The sequence below is a fragment of the Narcine bancroftii genome, chromosome 3 (genome assembly GCF_036971445.1).
Source record: "Narcine bancroftii isolate sNarBan1 chromosome 3, sNarBan1.hap1, whole genome shotgun sequence".
Lineage (NCBI taxonomy): Eukaryota > Metazoa > Chordata > Chondrichthyes > Torpediniformes > Narcinidae > Narcine > Narcine bancroftii.
This window is the reverse complement of record NC_091471.1, coordinates 322,893,858-322,919,745: the sequence shown is the minus strand read 5'-3', so window position 1 is coordinate 322,919,745 and position 25,888 is coordinate 322,893,858. Positions and strand designations below refer to the sequence as shown.

At 41.8% G+C, this 25,888-nt stretch overlaps 1 protein-coding gene across 7 annotated transcripts in view; it reads right to left on the bottom strand.

Moving 5' to 3' along the window:
* Nucleotides 1-25,888, bottom strand: part of LOC138759100 (fas-binding factor 1 homolog) — a 155,363-nt gene that overhangs the window by 74,393 nt on the left and 55,082 nt on the right. For all 7 annotated transcript variants that reach the window (XM_069929008.1, XM_069929006.1, XM_069929005.1 and 4 more), the window contains 7 exons: nucleotides 23,731-23,878; nucleotides 21,986-22,119; nucleotides 18,939-19,035; nucleotides 14,473-14,922; nucleotides 12,868-12,957; nucleotides 12,543-12,640; nucleotides 1,523-1,566 (listed from right to left, as the gene is read on the bottom strand). In XM_069929008.1, coding sequence (XP_069785109.1) covers nucleotides 1,523-1,566; nucleotides 12,543-12,640; nucleotides 12,868-12,957; nucleotides 14,473-14,922; nucleotides 18,939-19,035; nucleotides 21,986-22,119; nucleotides 23,731-23,878 — 1,061 coding nt within the window. The remainder of the gene's footprint in view (nucleotides 1-1,522; nucleotides 1,567-12,542; nucleotides 12,641-12,867; nucleotides 12,958-14,472; nucleotides 14,923-18,938; nucleotides 19,036-21,985; nucleotides 22,120-23,730; nucleotides 23,879-25,888) is intronic.

Genomic DNA, 25,888 nt, shown 5'->3' with positions numbered 1-25,888 from the left:
AGGCAGGGGGGGAGGCAGGGGGGGAGGCAGGGGGGGAGGCAGGGGTGAGGCAGGGGGGGAGGCAGGGGGGAGGCAGGGGGGGAGGCAGGGGGGGAGGCAGGGGGGGAGGCAGGGGGGGAGGCAGGGGGGAGGCAGGGGGGAGGCAGGGGGGAGGCAGGGGGGAGGCAGGGGGGAGGCAGGGGGGAGGCAGGGGGGAGGCAGGGGGGAGGCAGGGGGGAGGCAGGGGGGGAGGCAGGGGGGGAGGCAGGGGGGGAGGCAGGGGGGGAGGCAGGGGGGGAGGCAGGGGGGGAGGCAGGGGGGGAGGCAGGGGGGGAGGCAGGGGTGGAGGCAGGGGGGGAGGCAGGGGGGGAGGCAGGTGGGGAGGCAGGTGGGGAGGCAGGTGGGGAGGCAGGTGGGGAGGCAGGTGGGGAGGCAGGGGGAGGCGGGTGGGGAGGCGGGTGGGGAGGCGGGTGGGGAGGCGGGTGGGGAGGCGGGTGGGGAGGCGGGTGGGGAGGCGGGTGGGGAGGCGGGTGGGGAGGCGGGTGGGGAGGCGGGTGGGGAGGCGGGTGGGGAGGCGGGTGGGGAGGCGGGTGGGGAGGCGGGTGGGGAGGCGGGTGGGGAGGCGGGTGGGGAGGCGGGTGGGGAGGCGGGTGGGGAGGCGGGTGGGGAGGCGGGGGGAGGGGGGAGGCAGGGAGGGAAGAGGTGTAAAAGTGACAAAAATAAAAAGATGGAGAATGGTAGAGGAGGAGCGAAAAACATGAGGCAGGAAGGGTGGTGGGAGGGAAATAAAAATAAATATTAAATGCTAAGAGCTTGCAGAAACTTAGCATTTAATTAACACTTTGGGCCATAAAGAATCCAAGCCTACAATGTGATGTGGCACAAACTATGCTATATTGTACATACAGTTGAGTATGTACGTAAGCAGAACAAACATGAGCACAAAATAAAACACGAAAGTCTGCAGACACCATGGTTGAAGTAAAAGCACAAAGCTGGATAAACACAGTAAACATTATATAGCAAAGAAAAAGACACACTATAGTGACTGCTACACGGAATGAAACACACTACTAACATGATGGGGGTTTCAAACAAACTCTTTATTCAAACTTCACACATGCCCTTTAAGGGCAGCCCTGCCGGTGCAGCAATACAAGCAGGGCCGATTCGCCGCAAGTGATGTATGCTGCCACAACACAACCAACGTTTCAGGCCTGAGCCCTTCATCAAGATAGGGAAAAATGTTAGCATGGATCTGAACAAAGGGCATGATTTGGTAAAGTGGATGAATGCAAGTCCTATTGCATTTTTTTTAAATGCAAGGAATCCAACCAATAAAGCATATGAACTCAGTTCTGATCAGCCAAAGTTAACTCGCTCACTCTCTCTCAATACATGCTGCCTGATGTCCCGCGTATTTCCAAAATTTTCTTGCTTTATTTTAGATTTACACCAGAGTTATGCTATTCCACATCAGGAAACAAAATGACATGGCAGTTATCCAGACACCATATTCACTGGAAATAAAACAAAGTCATACCTGCAAAGAAGATAACTGGTCTTGATTCTGCCCTTGTGCAGGGTCTGTAGACAAACAATAATGAAAGCACATGAGTCCCATTTCATAACAAAACTAGTGAATGCAGAAGAGCAAATAAAAAAGGATTTATTACAGAAATATATCAGCTTAAAAACAAAGGACGGCATGTCAAGAAATTTATTCCAGAGCTCCTGAATAGTTACTAAACTATTCTAATGGATTATTTAGAAGTTACTGAAGCTAATTTTTGGATCTTGGCTAGGGATTGTAAGAACAAGTTGCGAGTGAGGGCTGAACGAGCAGGTTCAAAGCAGATAAATCAGCAGCAGGATCAGAAAGTGCTATTCTCTCCATTGGCCAATTAGATCAATAAAAAAAGAAGGGAAGCACAAGTGGCCAGTGTGTGAGTGGCTCAGGGTAGGAGTGGGCTTTGGTGAGAAGAGGCTGAGCTGGTAGTGCAGGAGTTGAAGTGTGTAAAGGCCATCCTATTCAAGGAACAAAAAGGATTCAGCAGATAGGAAAGGGCAAATTTTATTTATCTTATATTTTTTTCCTCTAAACATAGACAGTGGGAATGGGATCTAGGGAAGAATGTGAGTCATCAGGGAAACCAGCAATATCTGGCTTCTCTGATGACTTCATCTGTGAGAAATGCATCCAGCTGCAGCTCCTGACAAACTGAGTTAAGGAAAGATAGATGGAGTTGGATGAACTCCAAATCATTCTGAGGCAGAGGGGGTGATATATAGGAGTTATGAGGATACTATTGCACCTCAGAGGCAGGAGGAGGGTAGATGGTAACAGTCAGGAGAGACAGTAAGTATTTCTAACAGGCAGTGAGAGTACTGAACTACCAAAGGAACTTCTCCCACCTGGTGTTTCTACCATACCGATTTATTATAAAAGGACTGGATGACTTGGAATTTGTCAAGTGTGGTCAGGAAGGTTTTGTAAATCTATATATATATAAATATATATATATATTTTTATATATTTATCTATCTATCTATATACACACACACACACATATATATAGAGGTACTGATGAGAGAGAGTGCAATACTAGATCTTTTATTAGGGAACAAGACAGAACAGGTGACAGAAGTATGTGCAGGGAAACATTTTGGGTCCAGTGATCATAATTTTAATTTTAAACTTAGACATACAACACAGTAACAGGTCATTTCGCCCCAAGAGCCTGTGCCACCCAATTAACCTACACCCCCAGTACATTTCAAAAGGTGGGAGGAAACCAGAGTCCCCGGAGAAAAACCACACACAGGGAGAACATACCAACTCCTTATAGAGTTTTTCAAGGTTACCAGGAAAGTTGATGAAGGAAAGACTGTGGATGTTGTCTACATGGACTTTAGTAAGATCCCACATGGGAGGATAGTCAAGAAGGTTCAGATGCTGGTATTCATAGTTAAATTGTGAACTGGATTTGTCAATAGCTAGACGGGAGAAGCCAGAGAGTAGTGGAGGATGATTGCTTCTAAGACTGGAGGCCTGTGACTAGTGGTGTGCCTCAGGGATCGGTGCTGGGACCATTGTTGGTTGTCATCTATATCAATGGTCTCGATGATAATGTGGTAAATTGGATTGGCAAGTTAGCCAATGACACTAAGATTGGAGGCATCATTGACAGTAAAGAAGGTTTTCAAAGCTTGCAGAGGGATCTAAACCAGCTGGAAAAATGGGCTGAAAAATTGAATTTTATGCAGACAAGTATGAGATGTTGCAGTTTGAAAATACAAACCAAGAAAGGACATACACATTAAATGGTCGGGCACTGAGGAGTACGGTAGGACAGAGGGATTTAGGAATACAGGCACTTATCATATACTTATCCAATAGTTGAATTTTGGGAAGCAATTTTTCAGGACAAATTTGAGAGGTCAACTTTTTCATGGATACTACTTTTGACTCCGTTAATTACCTGCGTCGTTCAAGGCATTGGGAACTCAGATAGCTGGGACCAGGTGGTAAGTCTGCATTCGGGGCATTGGGAGTTCGGTGGACGGGAAACTAAGTGAGGATCTGGAGTTGGGGTGTCAGGAGCTCTGGCAAGGATCTATGGTCAGGGTATGAAGAGCTCGGATGGGCAGGCAGCTGAGGTGAGGATCCACGGTCATGGCATCGACAGCTTAGATGGGTAGGCAGCTGGGGCATTGGGATCTTGAAGGGTTAAGAGGCCGAGGGTTTGCGGTCAGAACATTGGGAGCTCGGATAGGTGAGTGGCCAGATGAGAATCTGCAGCCCTGTGATGGAAGCTTGGATAGGCAGGCATGCAGGGGCGAGTATCAGAGGCCGGGGTGTCATTACCTCGGATGGATGGGCAGTTGGGGTCAAAAATAAGGGAGTTGACTTTTAAATGCGATATACAGAAAATACATGATTTTTGAGTCAAAAGAAGGGGGTTAACTTTTCCATGGGGTTGACTATTACATGAATATATACAGTGATTCTCTGAAAGTAGTGTCACAGCTGGATAGGTTGTAAAGATAGCTTTTGCCATATTGGCCTTCATAAATCAAAGTATTGAGCATCAGTATGGTAAAGTTGTAGAAATCATGGGTGAGGCCAAATTTGGAGTAATGTGTGCAATTCTGATCACCAAACTACAGGAAAGACATCAATAAAATGGAAAGAGTGAACAGAAATTCTGCAATTAGAAAAGAAGTTTCAACAGTCCAGCTCCAAAGAAACAGATAAAGTCCTTGTGAACAAAAATTCAAGTACAACACACTGCATGCTTATAAAATTGAAAAAAAAATCCTAAGAACTAAACAACAATATTATGAACTGGGGGGGAAAAGCCCAAAGTCTTGTCCTAGCAATTGAGGGCAGAGGAAAGTTCGAGAACAATAAATTCAAGCCAGACTGAAATGAGCTCAGTTTCACATAATTCAACAGAAATCAATGATACATTTAAACAGCTTTAAACAAACCTATAGAAATCAAAAGACCTCACTAAACTCCCCAAACTTAACCAAAAAGATCAAGTAAATGTTGAGCTTCTCTTTACTTCAAAAGGGATTGAGAAAGGATTGGAGTCACTGCAGTCCAATAAATCACCAGGTGAGGACAGTTTCCCACCAGAATTTTACAGAGACTTTAAGGATCTATTTATACCTCATCATGGATGTAATTAACTTAACTCTCTCTGAATCATTTTCTACTGCCATAATTTCTGTGATTCATAGAAAGATCATGGACCCATTAAATGCTCCTCATTTCAGCCCATTTCATTACTAAACTCAGATTACAAATTGATTCCTAAGGCCTTGGCTAACAGACTTGACAAATATTTATTGAAATCCAGACCAGAGCAGCTTTATTTTGAAACGTCAGTTAGCCAGCAACTATGAGGGTTCTTCAGTATTATCCATATGCAAAGTCTCAGGCTGAACTGAGTGTCACTGTGGCCCTGAATGCTGAGAAAGCCCTTGACAGGCTGGAATGGCTGTATTTATTTAGTCTTGGCCAAGCTTGGATTTGGGCAACTGTTCCTCAATTGGGTTAAAACTCTTTATTACAGTCCCAAAGCTAGTGTTGCCACTAATGAACTGATCTTGGCAGTACTTCCTTTAAGCAGATCCAGCCAACAGGGCTGCCCCTTGTCTCTGGGACTATGTCTTGGTTATTGAGTTCTTGGCAGAGGCAATTAGACAAGACCTGGAGATAAAGGGTTTTATGGTGGATCAGACAATCCACAAAATTAATCATGGCATACGATGTAATCCTGTATTTAATAGATCTGGTTAATTCCCCTACTAAATTACAGATTCTAATTAAAGCTTTACAGCGAAGTTTCAGGATACTAGGTGACTAGGGAAAAAGTGAAATCATCCCACTCACATATTTTGATCAAGCAAATAAGCCCATTCAAATGGCCCTCGGGTGGCATCAGATACCTTAGAATAATAGTGGATGACGATCTCCAGAATTTATACAAATTTAATTACCTCCCGCTATTTAGTAAAATTGAAGACTTGAGTAGGTGAATGAATTTTCCCATTATTCTAAATGGCAGGGTCAACAGTGTAAAGATGCTAAGATTGCAGTACCTTTTTCCAGTTCTTGCCAATTCCACGACCCCAAACCTTTTTTAAAACCCTTAATAAGTCTGTTGGGCAATTTATTTGGAACTGTAAAGTACCCAGAATATCCATGGAAAAGTTAACATGGGATTACAGGTTAGGAGACATCCAGTTGCCTTGCTTCAAAAAGTATTATTTGGCGGCCCAAATGAGATTAATTTCTTCATTTTTTGAGAGGAACAAATCCCTCTCCTGGGTACAAATTGGGTTGCACTCTCTGAAAGAGAAAGTGTATAATGATTTCATGTATAAATGAAATTCTAGAATTATAGCCAGTAGAATAGACAACCCCATTTTAAAACACTTGGTTAAAATATGGGGTAAGACCCATGGAGGCTCTGGACTGAAATGAGGATTGTCATCGAAGTCACCTTTAAGACTTTGTAGAAATGTCTAATTTGAAATTTGCAACTTTTGAATAATCCAATTAAGCGGAAGCAAGTATCAGCCTATATAAAAAAAAATGAAAGTTGATATTGTTTTTTTGCAAGAAACACACCTGACTGAAAAAGAACACTTGAAATTGAAGAGAGAGTGGGTTAGTCATGTGTTTTCTTCTTTTAATTCTAAGGCGAGAAGCATAGCGATTTTAATTCATGAGTTTGCCATTTGAATTACAATCTTTGGAGGGAAATGCTGGGAGAGTTTTGAGGGTGAACTGTAAAATTTTTGCTGAAACTTGGACTTTGCTTAATGTTTATGCACCAAATATAGATGATGAACATTTTATTTCAGAAGCTTTTTTGTTGTTTTATCAGGCTAATGAAAATATTCTAGTCGGGAGAGATTTTAATTGTGTTCTGGATCCTTTATTGGATAGGTCCCCAAAAAGTATAAGGAAATCAAAGATGGTGATACAAATTGGGGCTTTGATGAAAGATTTAAATTTGGTGGAGATTTGGAGAAGAGTTAATCCTTTCAGAGAAAATTTTTTCTTTTTACTCATTTCGACATGATTCATTTTCCAGAATAGATTTTTTTTTGTATCGGCACATTTACAGGGTAGAATATTACAGGCTGAGTATAAAAGTAGAGTTATATCAGATAATTCTTTACTGTTTTTTTTCTTGTGCAAGTTCGGAAGTGGTACGTTCATCCTACAGATGGAGATTTAATACAATGTTATTGAAAAAAACCAGAGTTTGTTACTTTTGTTAAAGAACAGATTACTTTGTTTTTGGCTGAGGATGTTAATTCTGTAAATAGTTGTTTTGTATTATGGGATGCTTTGAAAGCTTATTTAAGAGGGCAGATTATTAGTTATACTACAAAAGTTAAGAAACAATATATGGCAGAAAGTTTAGAGTTGGAGAAACGAATTGCTGAGTTAGAGAAAGAATTTCAGAAAGATGTGACAGAAGATAAAAAAGCGGCTCTGGCAAATTTGAAATTACATTACAATACATTACAAACCTATCAATTTGAGCGTTTAATTAATCGATCTAAGCAGCATTATGATGAATTGGGTGAGAGGGCACATAAGATACTTGCGTGGCAATTAAAAACGGAAAAGGTATCACAGACCATTCATGCTGTTGAAAAGAATTCAATAGTTACCTATAAACCTCAGGAAATTAATGACCAGTTTTATTCATTCTATCAAAAATTATATACTTCTGAGGGGAAGCAGGATAATGGTTTTATTGAATCTTATTTATCTAAATTAACATTACCGTTATTAGGGGAGGAAGATGTTATGGAATTGGAATATCCGTTTACAGATTTTGAGATTAAGGAGGCTATACAGGAGATGCCAAATGGAAAGTCACCAGGGGATGATGGATTTTCTGTGGAATTTTATAAGATCTTTTATGAAGATTTATCTTCTGTATTTGGGGATGTATTACAACAAATAACTGGTGTTACCGGAATCTTATTTGAGTGCTTTAATCACTGTAATTCCGAAAAAAGATCGAGATCCGTTGAAAGCATCTTCGTATAGACCTATTTCTTTATTGAATGTAGATTATAAAATTATAGCGAAAGTGTGAGCAAATCAGCTTGCTAAGTACCTACCTAAGTTGATACATATTGATCAAACAGGTATTATTAAGAATAGGAATGTGTCAGATTCGGTTGATAACTTTGGTCAATGCATATCGAAAGCAGCTCGATGCGGAAAAGCCTTTGATAGGGTCAAATGAGATTTTTTATTTAAGGTGTTAGAGGTTTAAATTTGGCCCTTTTTTTATTGGTTGGGTTAAAGCTTTATATGCAAACTCAATTGCCAGGGTGGTGACAAATGTTCAAGTTTCTTTACCATTTAAATTGACACGTTCGACTCGGCAAGGTTGTCCATAGTCACCAGTTTTGTTTGCATTGGCTATTGAACTGTTAGCTCAGGCGATAAGACAGAATGAAAAGATAAGAGGGATGAGAGTTATGGATGAGGAATATAAGATTAATTTATTTGCAGATGATGTCTTGATATATTTGACAGAACCAAAACAGTCATTGTCACAATTGCAGAATTGTTTATTACAATTTGGAGAACTTTCTGGATATAAAGTTAATTGGGATATGAGTGAAATTTTGCCAGTTGGAGAGGGTGACTATTCAGAATATAAAAGTGTTATAAAATTAAAATGGTCAGATAAACTCAAATATTTAAGAGTAATTGTAAATGATGATTATCAATCTTTAAACAAGTTAAATTATGTTCCTTTATTAAAAAAAGATTAAAGCGGATTTAATTAAATGGAAAGATCTTCCGAATACCTTAATTGGTTGTGTAAACTCTATAAGATTAATATTTTTCCTCGAATTCAATATTTATTTCAGTCGATACCATATTCCCTTTCAAAGGGTTTTTTCCACGATTTAAATAAAACAGTGAGGGAATTTTTACGGAAAGGTAAATTACCGCGAGTAGCATTGTACAAACTCACATGGAAATATGCATTAGGTGGACTTCATTTACCTCATTTTCAAAATTATTATGAAGCAGCTCAGTTGAAATTTGTTAGCAGATTGATGGACATGGATCAACCTCCAAGTTGGGCAAAAGTGGAGATGGCTTACATTTCTGAAGTTGAGGTGTATCAATTTATATTTCGATGGAATATGAATTTGTTGCGGGAATGTAAAACATTTGTTAAAGGTTTGGACTAAAAGAAATAAGATTTTAGGATCAAAAGGTAAATTATCAATTTTAATCAGCTTATTCTTTTTTCAATGTTCAATAATCATTTAAAGAGTTGGGATTCTAAAGGTATAAAGCCATTGCAGGATTGTTTTGAGGAAGGACAACTTCTTTCTTTTAACCAATTGTGGGAACGATTTGATATATCTGAAAATTCTCTGTTTGTGTATTACCAGCTTAGAGCTTTGGTAAAAGATATTTATGGTAAAGAGATGATTTTACCTGTATTGACAAAATTTGAATCTTTGATTTCCTCTATACCAAAGAAAGGTTATATTTCAGTTATGTATCAAGTGTTACAAGATAGTATGGATAAACTGGAATGGGAGAAGTCTAAGCTTAAATGGAAGTGTGATATAACCTTTATTTTTCTGGAAGATAATTGGGCAGATATGTATAACTAAATTGACGAATGTACAATATGGAATGGTTAATTATAATTTTTTACATCAGTTATATTTAACTCCGGAGAAACTGAAAAAATATGCTTTTAGTAATTTGGATTCTTGTTTCAGATGTGGTTTATGTACTGGAACATTTTTTTAACATGCTGTTTGGTCTTGTGTTAAAGTACAACCATTTTGGGAAGGAATTAGGTTAGTTTTGGAAGTGCATAACGGTAACATGGAAAACTGGCTCCCATCTACTCACAGTTAGGTGGTCTTCGGAGATGAATACCTACATCCCACTTGAAAAGGTCGCATAAAGTCTCAGGTAGGGATATAACACCTTCTTACAAATTTGGCACCCTTATTTAGAGCATATGGGTACCCCACTGCACCAATATAGAGTTACGATCACTACTTGCTAGCCAATAGACCTCTGAAAAGATTTTAACACTGTGGGATTATCGTGTTTCCTTATATTTTACTGTATAGAGGGGAGAGGGGTGGAGGGAGGGGTTTTCTTGATGTTTTACATTTGATAGGATTGTTGATTGTTATATATATTAAAATGATAAATAAAATATTACAAAAAAAATTGAAAAAGTGCAGAGAACAGTGTGGAACAGTTGCTGCAAAAAGGATGCGAGATTAATCCATAAGACAATAAGAGTGGCAGAGAGGACCATTGGAGTCTCCCTACCCACTGCCTCCCTCCCCCCCCCCCCATTGATGTGGTCTACCAAGATTATTGTGTGAAGGGGATGCACAAAATCATTGAGGACCCCTTCCACCCTACACACAGCATCTTTCAGCTGTTCCTGTTAGGAAAGAGATACAGGAGTATCGGTGCCAGCAACACCAGGCTGAGGAACAGCTTTTTTCCCCACAAGCAATGAGAAAGCTGAACAAACAAAGGAACTGCTCACACTAACTCATTTATACAAACAATATTTATTTATTAGTATAGATAAAATACTTGTCCTGCATAAGTATTGTCTTCATGAGTGTTTTGTCTCATTGCATGTTTCTGCATGTTTCTGCACAGAGGACCAGAGAATACAATAAACTTGACTTGATTTACTAGGATCTTGCCCGAACCTCAGGAACTGAGTTATTGGGAAAGGTTAAACAGGGTACAATTGTGCTACTTATTATCTACTTTACTCTCTGGAGCATAGAAGAATGAGGGGAGATTTGATAGAGTTATTTAAAATTATGAGGGGGATAGACAGAGTAAATAGAGGTTGGCTTTTTCTACTGAGGGTAGGTGAGATACAAACCAGGGGGCATGGGTTAAGGGTGAAAAGGGAAAAGTTTAGGGAGAACTTCTTCACCCAGAGTGGTGGGAGTGTGGAATTTGGATATGTACATGGATTGGAGGGGTATGGAGGGCTATAGGCTGGGTGCAGGTCAATGGGGCTGGGCAGAGACTAGAAGGGCCTGTTTCTGTGCTGTAATGTTCTGTGGTTCTAATGCTCTAGATCTTCAAATCCCATGCCATCTCTTTCTAATGATTGATGATCACAACACCGTAGCTGCCAATCTGTAGCTTTACTGACAAAGTCATCCCTTTATTTCTTATGCCGCTTGTATTTAAATATCAAACCTTCAATCCTCTATTTGTGACTTTTTTGGCTGTGACCCCGTTGCATTGCAACTCATTCTCACTGGCTGCGATTTTGCCCTATTTTCCTGCCTTTCCACACCAATCCCTACCAACTATCTCTTCCTCATCACTTTGGTTTCCACCCCCTGCAAATCTCGTTTAAACCAACCTTGCCCCCCCCCCCACCAACAGCAATGGCAAACCTCCCTGCCAGAACAACCCATCCCACTTGCACAGGTCACCCCTTCCACAGAAAAGGTTTCAATGATCCAAAAACTTAAAACCTTGCCCCCTGCATCATCTCATCCGCCACATATCTAGCTGCACGATCTTCCTGTTCTGACCTTCCCTAGCTCGCGGCACTCAGAGTAACCCATTGATTACCACCTTGGAGGTCCTGCTCTTCTGCCTCTTTCCTAACCCCCTAGAGTTTGCATAACCTCAACCCCACTCTTGCCTTTGTCATTCATACCAATATGTACCACAACCTCTGGCTGCTCATTCTCCCCTTCATGAACTGTTCAGAGACATCCCGGGCCAGAGCACTCGGGAGGCAGCACATTATCCTGGCAACTCTCTTGTGCCCGTAGAATCTCCTATCTGTTCTTCTATCGATACCCCAATGATTATTGCTCTGCCTGACTTCACCTTTCCTTCCTGAGGCTCAGAGCCCAGGCTGCTGGCTGGCTCAGAGATAGATTATTCCCCCCCCCCCCCCACCCCAGCACACCCTGGGGTGGACGTGTTGCTGAGTGAATGGTCATAGGAATGCCTGGACTGACTTCTTTCTCCCCTCACCTCTCAGTGTTCATCTGTCTACTAGCTGCATCCTTCACTCTGGGTGCAAACACCTGCTCAAAAGTTTTATCTACCACTTCTTCAGCCTCCCAGGTGTTCACCCAACTCCAGCTGCAATTCCTTAATACAGTCCTTCAGGAGCTTGAGTTTCCTGCAGGTGTAGTCATCAGGGATACCACCAGATTCCATGATTAAAGGCAAGCGAGTTGAAACATTAATTTGGTTTCACCTTCCAAAGATCAGTCACCGACATGCTGAGCACATGCAGAATTTTCTGCATTTCAGATTTCCAGTATATAGTGTTTTATCAGCTCCATTTAATGTATAAAATTCAATACAGTGTAAAAGTCGACCCCCCTCTATTTGGCCAAATATCTGGTATTTTACACACATTGCGTGTAAAATTCAAGTCTAGTCTCTCTCCTTGTACCCACCCAGAGCTCCTGACACCTCAGCCGCCTTCTTCCCACTCGGTCCCGGTCACCCACCCATTAGATCTCCCGATGCCTTAACCACAGACTTGCCACCCAGCCCCAGCCACCCACCCAAAACCTCGAACGCGGACTTCCCACCCAGCCCCGACCACCCACCCGTCGGAGCTCCCAATGTCTCGACCATGGACTTGCCACCTAGCCCTGGTCAACCACCCACTGGAACATTTGACAGCTCAACTGCAGACCTCCCATCCAATCTCAGCCACCCGCCCATTAGAACTCCTAACGCTTCCAACGACGCAAGTACTTCAAAACTAGTAGCCATAATAGTTGACACAATAAATTTAATTTAATGTTAAAAGTGGTCTACAAAATTTGACTTTTATGAATTCATGTGGTAGCTTTTTCAACTTTAGTTCAGGGCTACTAAAGTGTAAAAATGTTCTCCTAATGTAATCAGGCGAGTCAGCAGGCACCCCAAAAACCAAGACCTTCTGTGCTCCAAATCTCAGCACCACCATGACAATGTTACAGCCACTTCATGAACTTACCAGACTCATTCCTGTTTTTGGTGATGGAATCTTTCAAGGTGTCAGACAAAACTAGAGGAATAACCTGCTTTTGAGAAATCTCTCTTGGAAATGAAGACCTATCAAGGAATGAAGCGAGGAGCTTTGTAAATTGTGTACAGCATATGCATATCCAGGCACAGACGTGCTTGGTTATAAATATCATCAATACATTACTGATGGAATAGCACAATTGTATCTAGTTTGATACAAAGCTAAAGGGACGAATAACGTTAAAATTTTCTTTTGATAACTTCCGCTGTTTTTGTTATAATAACAGGCAAACGTTTAGCTACATTCTACCTACCCAGGGTCTACAAGGTTACTCTCAGCTGCCAGCTCTGGTGTTACTTTCATTGATGATTGCCCACGTGCACCTGATAATCCACTCTGCTTGCTATAACAAAACAAATGCAGCAGGTTAATAGGATAAGAAAGGTGGATTGAGCCCTATAAGAGCATCAGAGCCATGCTTTTGCAATTTAAAGGTTGGCTTAAGACTTTGAGCCTTCACGATGTTTAGTGTTACAGAGTTGTACAGGACTTTCAGCCCAATTCATCCATGCCAACCATTCTGGGCAAGTGCCATCTGCCTGCATTTGGTCTGTATTCTTCTAAATTCTTCCTGACTATAACATCTGTCCATATGTCTTTAAAACATCAAAGCTGTGCCTGCTTCTACTGCTTGCTCTGGTGGCTCGTTCCAGATGGAGCACCCTGAAAAAGTTTCCCCTCTCGCCCATCACCTTAAGCCTATGCTCTCTAGTTCTCAAATCATCTAGCAGGGGAAAAGTTCTGCGAGCATTCACTTTATCAATGCCTCTCATGATCTTGTAAATCTCTATATAGTCACCCCTCAGCCTCGTACACTCCAGGGAATAAAAAACCACCTCATTAACCCTCAAAGTGACCCAGTTTTTTACTTCATGATGAATATTTCTTAAAAACAGTTAATCTTGTCATGTTCTTCAATTTCTATTTCCCCACCACTCTACAATTTTAGGAGTATCTATTCTATACATGGTTTCCATGGAGTGTGGCATTTAGCATTATTCACTGGGTTCTCTGCTGGGTCACTCTTTGCCTCTGCACCAAAACTGCCCTAGAATGTGTGCTCTTCTTGTGGAGAGCATTTCTTCTCATCTCAATCCTAATTTCAGCATTCATCCATTTTAACACATTTAATTTTTGCCTGTTAAATAAGAAAGTCTGCAGATGCTGGGGTGAAGTGCAATAGACATACATGCTGGAGAAACCCGGTAGGTCATGCAACATTAAAGGAAGTGAAGGATAACCAATGTTTCAGGCCTGAGCCCCTTGTCAGGAATGGCAAGTTTGCAATCCTTGATGGATACCAGCTGCCATATGCAGAGGAAGTAGGACAGCAGAGGTCCCTGGCAAGTCATAGTGAATGAGGTCTGGAGCTGTGATAACAAGAGCTAAGGCCTGCTGGAAAGGATGGTCTGTGGAATATGGCAGAAGCAAGAAGGGCAGCAGTCATTGCAGCACAGGTACCAGAGATCCTGTGGGGCCCAAAAACAGAGCTGGAAAAACCTCCTCAACCAACAAATTCCTGATGAAAGGCTCAAAACATTGATTACCATTTACATCCTATGAATGTTGTGTGGCCTGCTGAGTTTCTCAAGCTCATTTGTGAATTGCATTTCATTCTTGCTTATTTAAAACCTTACTCCACTGGTTTGTCTTCAGAGATCACTCCTTTCTGACACAATCCTCATTGCTGACTGCACCATCAGAGCCTAAAGATACATGAATTCCACATTATAAGTGTGGTTGCAGCAATGAACAACTAAACTTCTATGTAGCCGGAGAACTGCTCCAGCTGTGGGTCTGGTCAAACAAGTTCCAACCACATTGACATTCTGTTTTCCAGATCCAATTGTGTTCTTACCTTGTGCCTTGCAATCCATCAACTTCATCACCCGGTGTCAAAAGATGAGATGCTAAAGCCTGAGTCTTTTTCTGAGATAGAATATCTTTCAACCAATCACCCTCGACGATATCAGCTGCATCTGCCTTTGTGCTAGATGGTGCAGATCTGACCAGGGCTGTCTCACTTGGCTTTGGTGCAGATGGGGGACGCCCTGCAGAGTATGGCCTCCTGCTTTGATTATGACTGGCTGGAAGATTAGAATCAGACTTTGCTTTGTAGAACATACACCCTTTCTGCATCTCTTCAGTTGACTTTTGATTATCCAGATCAGAAACATCATCATCCTTTAGGCCCAGCCAGTCAGCAGCTCCCTTACTTCCATGTGCTTGTGTAGGGGTGACTGATGTTGATGTCGCTCTTTTGGGTTTTTGATCAACAGTGGATTTTATATTGCCCTCTGGGCTAAATCTGTAAAAAGAGACAGTTAACAATTAAAAAGAACACTAATTATTTTCAACCTCATAATAGTGTAGTCTACACGCTACGTGAAGTGCAGACTAAGAACCACACCGCCCCACCCCTCCTACACAGTCCCCATTAACTCACTCCACTCAGTGGAATGATCTCACCCTGAACAACAACTTCTTCAACTCTTCCCATTTCCTCCAGATACAGGGTGCAGCCTATGGGCTCCAGCTACACCTACCTTGTTGTCAGGTAGTTGGAACATTCCCTGCTCCATCGCCCAAACCTTAGGATTATGAAAATGAACTGTTTGGAACATCAGATCAGAAACACTCTTCAGGAGGCAGATGTGGACATGTCAATGTCTATTGTCCTCAGAAGACTTAATGAGCAGAAATACAGAAGCTACACTAGTTGCCACAGAAAGGATGGTCAGATTACTGTATTAAAAAGAGCTTTTAGAATTCTGTAAAAAGGTCTTGTGGAGAGATGAGACCAAGATTAACCTGTATCAGAGCAACGGCAAGAGCAAAGTGTGCTTGGGTAAAGGAACTGCCCAAGATTCAAAGCATATCATCTTTCCCATGGTTTGCATCTTGCAGCATAGCCTCTGTATTTCTGTTTGTGAAGTCTTCTGTGGACAGTAGTCATTGACATGTCCACACCAGCCTCCTGAAGAATGTTCTGTTCTGTCGGACATATATTTTGGGATTTTTCTTCATTATGATGAGAATTCTTCTGTCATCATCAGTGAAGGTCTTCCTTGGAATACCATTCCCTTTGCGAATACTGAGCTCACCAGTATGCTCTTTCTTCTTAATGATGACTTTGGTAATCCCAAGGCTTGAGCGATGTGTCTTACTGTTTTATTCTGGTTTTTCAGCCTCAGAATGGCTTCTTTGACTTTCATTGGTACAACTCTGGTCGTCATGTTGAAAAATGACAACTACAGACTCCAAAGGTGATCAAAAGCTTCGAAGCAAGCCAACCTCTCTTATACCTGCACCAATGAAGCAATTAAACATACATGTGAAGCTAAACATCCCAAATCTTATGCTGCCTTGAAATGAGGGGACTATGTCCAAAAAGTGCTATAATCAAACCAAAATGTACACAAATAACCTTGAATAAAATCTAGAATGTGCATTTTAACTACATGGGAATTGGTTGATTCCAAATTTAAAACTGTGGAGCACAGGGGCAAATAAAGAACAAAAAACTCTTTGTCCCAAACATAATGGAAAGCCCTGTAGGCGGAAATGGTCTATTAACATTTTAGGTCTGGACCCTTTATCAAGACCAAAAGGACAGGAGTAATATTACGTCTATAAAGGGGGAAAGAAGCTGGGAGAGGGCCAGGATGAATGGGCAGAAGGTGTGAGAGGTGGAGAGTTAGAACAATGGTGGGAGGGGGCAGGAAAAGTTAAAGAAGGAGGAAAGATAAGTAGGTAAAGAAGAGATGGAAACAGTGTAACCATATTGGGATGGGGTTACCTAAAATCTAAAACGCATCAATGTCCATGATATTTGGTCCAAGGCTGTGGAGGAGAAATGTGTGTTGTTCTTCAAATTGATGTTTATCCTCAGCCAGACAATGGATGAGGCCATGGACAGACTGTAGGAATGGTTGGGGAGTTCAAATGGTTGGCAACAGGAAGCTCAAGTTTACATACGCACACAGCGTAGGCATTTGGCTGTCCCCCATTCTGCCTTTAGTCTCACTAACATGAAGGAGGCAACACAGCATTCATTAGATGCAGTACATTAGGTTGGATGATGTGCACATAAACCTGTTTATAGCCCTAGATGGAGGTGAAGGGGAAGATGTAGAAACAAGTTCCTCACTTTCTGACTACTGAGCCTTGGAGAAACTTATCCCTGCAAGAAGTCAATAGGAGTGGAAAGGGGAAGATGCAGCTTATAGTGGGATCTTGCTGAAGTTGGCAGAAGTGTTGGAGAATAATGTGACGGATGGGGAGGCTGTCCTTGTTCGGCCTGGAGGAGGTGGGATGAGGGCAGAAGTACAAGAAATGGAGGAGATATGGATACAAGCTTCCTCAAAGCAGTAAGGGGGAAATCTGTGTTTATCAAAGAAACATCACGTCCTGGAATGGAAGCCTCATCCTGGCAACAGATGTGGTGGAGAAATTAGGAGAAAGGAATGAACAAGGAACAGAATGGGATGTGGTATAATGCAGGTAGCTATGGAAGGTTTGTAAAAGATGTCCAGGAATAATTTGTCCCCTGAGACACAGAGGTCAAGGAAGGAATAACCCAGTAAAATTTAAGGACCGGGTAGGAGTTCATGAAATTGTCAAATTGGTACAGGAGGTGGAACCAATGCCATCATCGACATAGTGGAGGAAGAGTTAGGGAGTGGTAACTAGGGACAGATGGAACAGGGAATGTTCCAACTACCTGACAACAGGTGTAGCTGGAGCCCATACCTGTATCTGGAGGAAATGGGAAGAGTCAAAGAAGTTGTTGTTCAGGGTGAAATTGTTCCACTGAGTAGAGTATGAGTCGCTGGGGACTGAATGGCTCTGTGTTCAATAAAGTTGAGGGACCTGAGACCTTCCTGATGGGAAACTTGTGTGTAAAGGGATTTCACCTCCATGGTGAAGATAAAGCAGTGGGGTGGGGTCCTGAGAATTGGGATTCATCAGAGAATCAAAGAGCATGAAAGGACTTAGGTGGGAAAGGACTGAAAGGGGGCCAAGATGGTGTCAAGGTGTGAGGATACAAGTTGGGTGGAGCAGGAGCAAGCAGATACAGCAGGGAATTTCTGCATGCAAATTTTGGGTAGGAGATAGCGGCGAATGGTGTGGGATTCAGGAACTATCAGGAACTGAAGGCGTTGGCTGGGAGATCCCCTGAAGTGATGAGCTCAGTGATGGACTGGGAAATGATATCATGATGATGGTTGATGGGGTCTTGGTCGAGCGATATAATATGTGATGGAGTCCAAGAAGTGATGTCTGCTCAGTACACCAAACTACAACTTCGTCTCCCCATCTGCAAAAGGTAGTGGTCACAGCCCAGGAAAACACAAGCAAACCCCTTCTCATCATCGAGAACATCTACAGGAATGTTGCCATTGGACAGCATCAAGTAATCATCACACCCAGCACACACTGTTGACATCAGGAAGGAAGTATCGGTGCCGCAAGACTCGCACCACCAGGTTCAGGAACAGCTGCTACCCCTCCTAATGTGGATCCTCCACAACAAACTCAATCGGACTTATTTAAGGACTCGTACTTAGGCCACCATTCATTTGTTAAATTTTTTATGTATTGCACATTTTACATTCGTTAACCCCTTTTTTTTGTACTACCTGGCCCAGTATATACTTTGACAACAAATCTAAAATCTGATGAAAGGTTGGTGCAGAGTGAGTGGACAGCAGTGCATTTGGAGTGCTAAGATGAGAGTGGGTGAGTGTGGTGAAGAAGCCCAATATACAGCACCTAATAGACGGAATACACCTGGGATTGACTAATTTTGGAAGCTAAACAGGCGCAGGACTGGTCATACTTGGGAGGGGAGACCATCTAGGAACACCAGGTGCTGTAAGTTTCCATATTGGCACTGAACAAAGTGGAGATTCTCTGTCTGCCTTACGATGGACCAAAATTAAAGAATTTTATGTATGCTACATTCTAAATGTAGAATTACTTCACAGGAATGGAATCTTTATTATTGTCCCATCCCAGTTCAACAGCATGAAACTTGGTGGAGAGGTCGTTTGAAGCAGATTATTTGTTGAATATGATTATAGCAACTACTGTCAGGTTCTAAAGATCACAACAATAAATTTCAGGAACTGAAAAGGAATTCAGCCTTTTAGACAAAACGTATTATGAACGAACATTTTAATAAAACATCTGAATGCAGTTTAAAGACTAAAATAATGGACTTGCTTCATTTTTATTAAATGGTACTGTGGAAAAGAATGACAATTAACTCTGCATAATTCAACAGGACCAAAAACTTTGCTCTCTGGGTAAATGACGCACCTCACTGATTGGCGTCTGGATTGACGATCTTCTGGGGTTGTAGCCACAGTGGGCTGGTAGGAACCAAATGCAAAATCATCCAAAGAGTCTTCCTTATCTAATCAAGAACCAAAGACATGAAACTCAGAATAACCAACAAATAGCAAATCACTATACATTCAATTTCAGCTTTTTTGTCTCCTTCATGTATACAAATCCTTTATCATTTGGCTACTCGTTTTTAAAACTAGCTCAATGGTGGGCAAGGGTGTGAGGTGGAACCTAGAAAAGAGCATACAGACTGGCCTGTATTTTATATTCGCCACATTGCCCCACTTCCAGTTCCTGTGCATAGTCTCCTCATTTGCACTGTTCTGTCTGTGACTTTGTGGATCCAATCAAACTGTATCAGTTTGAAAAGTAGGGGAATGCTGTAGTATCTCATGAAGCAGAGTGGTCTGCTGGTGGGCCAACATGTGGTTGGGGAACAATGTTTTGTGGAGATTGGCATGTTGCTTTCATGTGTCTTTTACCCAGGAAGGCGAAGAAGCTCTGGTGCAGTAGAACAAGAAACTTTTCAGGTGCCGGGGTCAAGAGCAGAAACTCAGCAGGTCATGAACTCTCCGTAGGAAGTAAAAGGTAACCAACGTTTTGGGCCTTGGCCCTTCATCACGAATCATTAAAAATGAATAAAATGGTTGTGGAGGAGGAGAGGACGGAGGAAGGAGCCCAGGCTAACAGGCAAGAGGCAATAGGTGGATACAGGTGGGACCGTAGAAGAGAAAGACACTGAAAAGTGGGGAGAGGGCAGAGGAATGAAGATGGGTAGCTCTCTGATACAAGGTGTTGCTCCTCCAATTTGTGGGTGGCTTCATTTTGGCAGAACACAAGATGTGACGGTGTGGGAATAGAGTGTACTCTTGTAGCGGACAGAGCGAAGGTGCTCATCAGATTGTCCCAATCTGTGTCTAGTGTTCCCAATAGAGAGGAGGGTACATTGAGAGCATTGGATGCAGTAAATGACCACTATAAATTCACTAACAAAGTCTTGCTTCACTTGTAGTGCCTGTTTGAAGCCCAGGTGGTGGTGAAGAAGGAGATGCAAGTGTAGCACTTCTTGCAGTCTTAGGTATCAAGGGGGTAATTGGTAGGAATGGATGAATGGACAAGGGAGTCAGAGGGCGCGGTACCCATGGAAAGTGGACAAGGAAGGGGAAGATGTGCCTGGTGGTGGGATCACGTTGTAGGGGGTGGAAATTACAAATATGTTGGATGCAGAGGCTGATGGGGTGGTAGTTGTTGTGTCCGGGGTGGGGGAAAGGGGCACGGATTTCTATGATTTCTATTTTATATGACAGCTCTGCATGAAATCGAGGAGATGCAGGCAAGGCTTTGAGTTACTGGCAATACATGGGATGCACATTTTGTGAAGGAGGAGGAATGGAAGGCCTCTGCCTGGGAGTAGATTAGGCAGAGGTGGAGGAATTGAGGGAAAGGAATAGAATATTTACAGGAGACAGGGTAATAAGAGGTGTTGTTGATGTAACCGTAGGAGTTAATGGGTTTATTAAAGATGTATTCTGAGATGGAGACAGAGAGATCGAAAAGGGGAAAGTTGCCAGAAACAAATGAAATTGAGGTCAGAAAAGTAGATAAAGTTGATGAGGTCATTATAGCTACAGATGGCAGCAATGTAGTAAACAATATAACAGGGGAGGAATTGAGGAGCCTCGACTGTCTTGGCTTGCAACGTGAATTGTTTCAGATCGCCAACAAAAATACAGGCATAGCTGGGACCTATGCGAGTACCCGTACCTACTATGCTTTTGATTTGCAGAAAGTTAAATGAGTGAAAGCAGAAGTGTATTAAAGGAGAGTACAAGTTCTATCAGTTGGAAGAGGCCAGTGGTGAAAGGGTATGGGTTGGATCTGTAGACGAACCAGCACCCATTAAAGTATGACAGGAAATCACAAAAAAATGTTATATTGAAAAATAAAATGGTACAGGATATGAAGATTTTAAGGTGATTTTTGTGCTCAGCTGCCCAAAATCCATAAATACAATCAAAAACGTGTTCAGGAAGAAAAATCTTTGTTGTACAAAGAGATGAAAAGAACGTGAGATGTCCCAGATTTAGTGGGGGGGGGGGTGGTGGGGGAGGGAGAAGGAACTGGATCAAGGGGGAACAAAGATACCAGTTCTGAAGGGCAGGAGCACACAGGGGCAATGGGTCTACCAGGGAAACTGGAGGCAGAACCAGGCAGAGGTGGATTGGGAACAATGATATTCGTTGCTGTGGAATGGAGATTACCTTCTGGTGGAACTGTTTAAAATTCTGAGCAGCATAGGTACTGTGCACAAAAATACACATGCTGATCCATCAACACAAAAAGAATAGTTAGCACTTTGACAAGATCATTAAATCACATTATTTTCTCCAGCAAGTTCTACCTGAAAAGTAAACTCACCTTTCTCTTTGAAAAGCAAAATATGGCAGATGCTGATAAACCAAACTGAAACTGGAAAGTGCTGGCAATACTGAGCACCAGTTAAAAAAAGGAACTGAATTAACATTATTAGAATTTAAAAATTTAGAATTCAAGATAATTAATGAAGAGTCATAGACACGAAACATGAATCTTTCTCCTTCCACAGATGCTGCCTGACCTGCTGATGGTTTCTGCCATTCTGGGTTTTAACCCAGCTTTCTGTTTCTTTACTGATGCACCTGATGTGCAATACTTACCCTTTTGGTGCTGGAACCCTTGCTGAAAATATTTTCAGAGCACTTTTCTGTCTCATGATCCCACTCAAAAGAACCTTGGTTATCACAGAACACACACAAATAGAAATTCATCAAGAAAATGCTGGAAAACACTCAGCAGGTCAGGCAGCATCTGTGGAAACAGATGCTGCTCCACCTGTTGAGTGTCTCCAGCATCTTCTACCTTTACTGAAGCATAAACAAGGTTGTAGCAATGAGCCTTCCGCCGTTCCAAGTAATTTAAAAGGACAATAGAGCATTTAGCAGGCGATGAACAGACAGACACCTAATGTCCTCACTCACCTTCTGTTTTTTTATATTTTGGATCTAGTTGAAATTCTTTTTTTTCACCAGTTGAAGGTCGCTCAAGTAACTTCTTGGCTGTACCTCTCCCTAACAGTTCATCCAGCTTGGAACGAGCAGGACGCAGTGTTTCTCTGATGCAAAAAGAGAGACAGCCGGAGTCAATGAATGCAGGCCAGGTAAAATTCCACAGACACCTTCATCTTGCCACTTTGGCAAGAAAAACAAAAGAGCTGAATATTATCTAAAGGGTGAAAAACTACAGCATGCTGTTGTGCAGAGAGACTTGGGAGTGCTTGTGCATGAATCGCAAAAAGTTAGGTTGCAGGTGCAGCAGGTTATTAAGAAGGCAAATGGAATGTTGGCCTTCACCGGTAGAGGAATTGAATTCAGGAGTAGGGAGGTAATGTTGCAACTGTATAAGGTACTGGTGAGACTGCACCTGGAGTACTGTGTCCAGTCCTGGGATGAAAGATTAAATCGTCTAGGATTGTATTCGCTTGAGTTCAGAAGAATGAGAGGAGATCTTATAGAAACATATAGGATTATGAAGGGTATGGATAGGATAGATGTAGGAAGGTTTTTTTGAGCTGGTCGGGGAAACTAAAACGAGAGGACACAGTCTCAAGATTCGGGGGAGTAGATTTAGGACAGAGATGAGGAAAAATAGTTTTTCCTAGAGTGCAGTGAATGTTTGGAATTCTCTGACCAGGGAAGTGGTTCAGGCTGCCTCATTAAACATATTTAAAATTCGGTTAGATAAATTTTTACATGATAGAGGAATTAGGGGATATGGGGAGAAGGCAGGTAGGTGGAGTTAGGTCATAAATTAGATCAGCCATGATTGTATTGAATGGCGGAGCAGGCTCGATGGGCCATTTTTGGCCTACTCCTGTTCCTACTTCTTATGTTCCTATCAAGTCTGCTGACCAGGTACATCCCCTCATCCAGGTCCACAAAAATGTAGATTCATGCACCCTCGCAACTTGGACATATTACATAGGGTGGAATTCTGACGCAGAAATCAAGGAATCCCTTAGTCAATGGATCACCCACAGTGAAGGGAACACAGAAATGGGCTCTTTCAGCCTGCCTCATGCATGCCAACTGTGATGCCTGTCTATGCTAATCCCATAAGCTTGCATTAAGCCCAGATCCCTCTATGTCTTCTCTATATCAATAATGTCTGAATGTCTTTTAAATGTTGTCATTGTAGCTCCTCCCCTGGCAGCTCATTCCAGCAGAGCTACTGTTCTTCCAACAACACATTACACTCTCCCATCAGTTGCCGCAGGACAATTGACAAAAAATATCATTATTAAAGCAGGAAGATTGTCAGGATGATGTCCAAGGAAGTCTACTAACCACTCTTTCCCTCTGTATTATATGTGTGATAATTCCCAGATTCGAACAGTGACTGGAGAAAAACATTTCATTAGTTGTCAAGTACTTTAGAATGTTCTGAAAGTAAATAAAATTAAATCTTCTTTTCCTTCTTTAGCAAAATCCAATTCCAATCATGAAGGACATTCTTTCTAAAAACAGAACATTCACCATTAGTGAATTTGCTTTGAGAAATATTTTAAAGGCTTTCTTTGGGCTTTTGGGGTTGTGAAGGAAGCAGACTGTGTAAGGTACCAATCATATTACTAGACCAACTCAGGGCCTTGGAAGATCCTAGTAGTTCAGTCTGTGTCTTCCAGGCATATGATCGCAGATCACAGAAGAGGTCAACAGACATTTACTCCTCTGCTTTCTTCCATTGCTTTGATGTTTCTGGACTGTCTCCAAATCCAAGGGCATCCATAAGATCATCTCCTTCATCGTCAAGGAACAATTCATCTCTTCTCTGTGAAGCGGCCACAACTGGAGCAGATGATGGGCTGGACAGCACTGTAGGAAGTGTACACAATGTCACATGATTAGAAGAATTCTGTAGATTGTTGACAAATGTGCCAAACTCACTGAATCGAAGGACTGAGCTCAGTTTGTGATGTGACAATTAGCAGCCAAGAGTCAGTAACCATAGAGTAAGAAAGAACACCATTCTAACAGGGACTGATATAATTCTAATGATGTAGCAACAATAAAACTGAAAAACACTATAATGCATTCATAGCATATTAGATGTCCCAGTGGAATTTTTTAACTCAGGCAAATATACCAGGCATTTTGAAGATGCCAAGTTGAATATGAGAAATGGCCAATCAGCCAATCCATCTGCTTTTGGTGGTGCTAGATGAGTTCTAGGTATTGCCTAGAACAAGTCCTTTCTCTTCTCAAATTAGTGCTACAAGGATCCTTCACGTATACTTTGAAAAACTGAGGGGCATTTGGTTCAATTTGCACCTTGATAGTCCAGATAGGAAGATTCATTACCTCAGTAGTATAAAAGTTCATAAAAAGCTGTAAGGAGAATGCATATAAAATTTGATACACATGAAAGACATTGATTAATTTGTAAAAAAAAAAAAGAGTTTGGACAACCAAAAACAGAAATACACAAAAGATATATATTTTTTAAAATTTAGACATATGGCATGGTAACATGCTATTTCAGCCCACAAGCCCGTACTGCTAATCACACCCAATTGACCTATTAGATGTCCCAGTGGAATTTTTAAACTCAGGCAAATATACCAGGGATTTTGAAGATGCCAAGTTTCATATGAGAAATGGCCAATCAGCCAATTCATCTGCTTTTGGTGGTGCTAGATAAGTACAGTGGGAGGAAACCGGAGACCACAGGGGAAATCCCACACAGACATGGGGAAAACGTACTAGCTCCTTACAGATTGTGAGGGATTCAAAACCCATTCGCTGGATAACTGCTAAATTATTTCTAGTCATTCTTTTATCCTGTCTTCAGCTCCTTCTCCTTTTTCACTGGCATCCCAGTTAATTGGCTGTGCAGTATCACTGGGTCACTTTTAACTGGGACACTAATTGCTTTTCCACTGAACACAATCATCCCCGAGGATTGGAGTGTTCTACCTTCAACTGGAAATGGGTGATTTTTCTACTCTTCTACTGGTTTTATCAGCAAGTCGGCTTCAGCAAACGGCAGGGGTATGAGCAATTAATCCCTGGCGTGAAATGAAGTCATTTGATGCCGGTGTTCCTGTTCCACTAGACCCTGTCCCAGTAAATTCCCAGACAGATAAATGAGGATTTCTGATTTGTTTTGGATATCTTCATTTATCTGAAATTTAAAAAAATATTTCAGATAACTGAGGATTTTGGATAATTAGAGTTGTACTGAGTACAGCAGTTGGGATGTTATAGTAAAGTTGTATAAGAAATTGGTGAGGCCAAATTTGGAGTATTGTGTACGGTTTTGGTCACCTAACTACAGGAAAGATTTCAATAAGATAGAAAGAATGCAAAGATTTACTATAATGTTGCCTGGGTTTCAGGAACTGAGTTACAGGGAAAGGTGAAACAGGTTAGGACTTTATTCCCTGGAGTGTAGAAGAATGAAGGGAGATTTGATGAAGGTATTTAAAATTATGAAAGGGATAGCCAGAGTAAATGTAGATAGGCTTTTTCCACTGAGTGTAGGTGAGATACAAACCATATATGCGTTAAGAGTGACAGGGTAAAAGTTTCAGGGGAATGTCTTCACACTGAGTGGTGGGAGTGTGGAATGAGCTGTCAGCTGAGGTGGTGAATGTAGGCTCAATTTTAAGAATTGAAAAGAAATTAGACAGGTCAATGAGACTAGCAGAATGATGTTTCTGATATCATTTATTTTAAAAATGTTCAGGCAAATGAGGACTTCAGAGAATCAGATTTCGGATAATCGGAGTTGGTGTGTGTGTCACATATATACACACACATACACACACACATATATACACACATACACACAGACACCCACACACATACACACAGACCCCCACA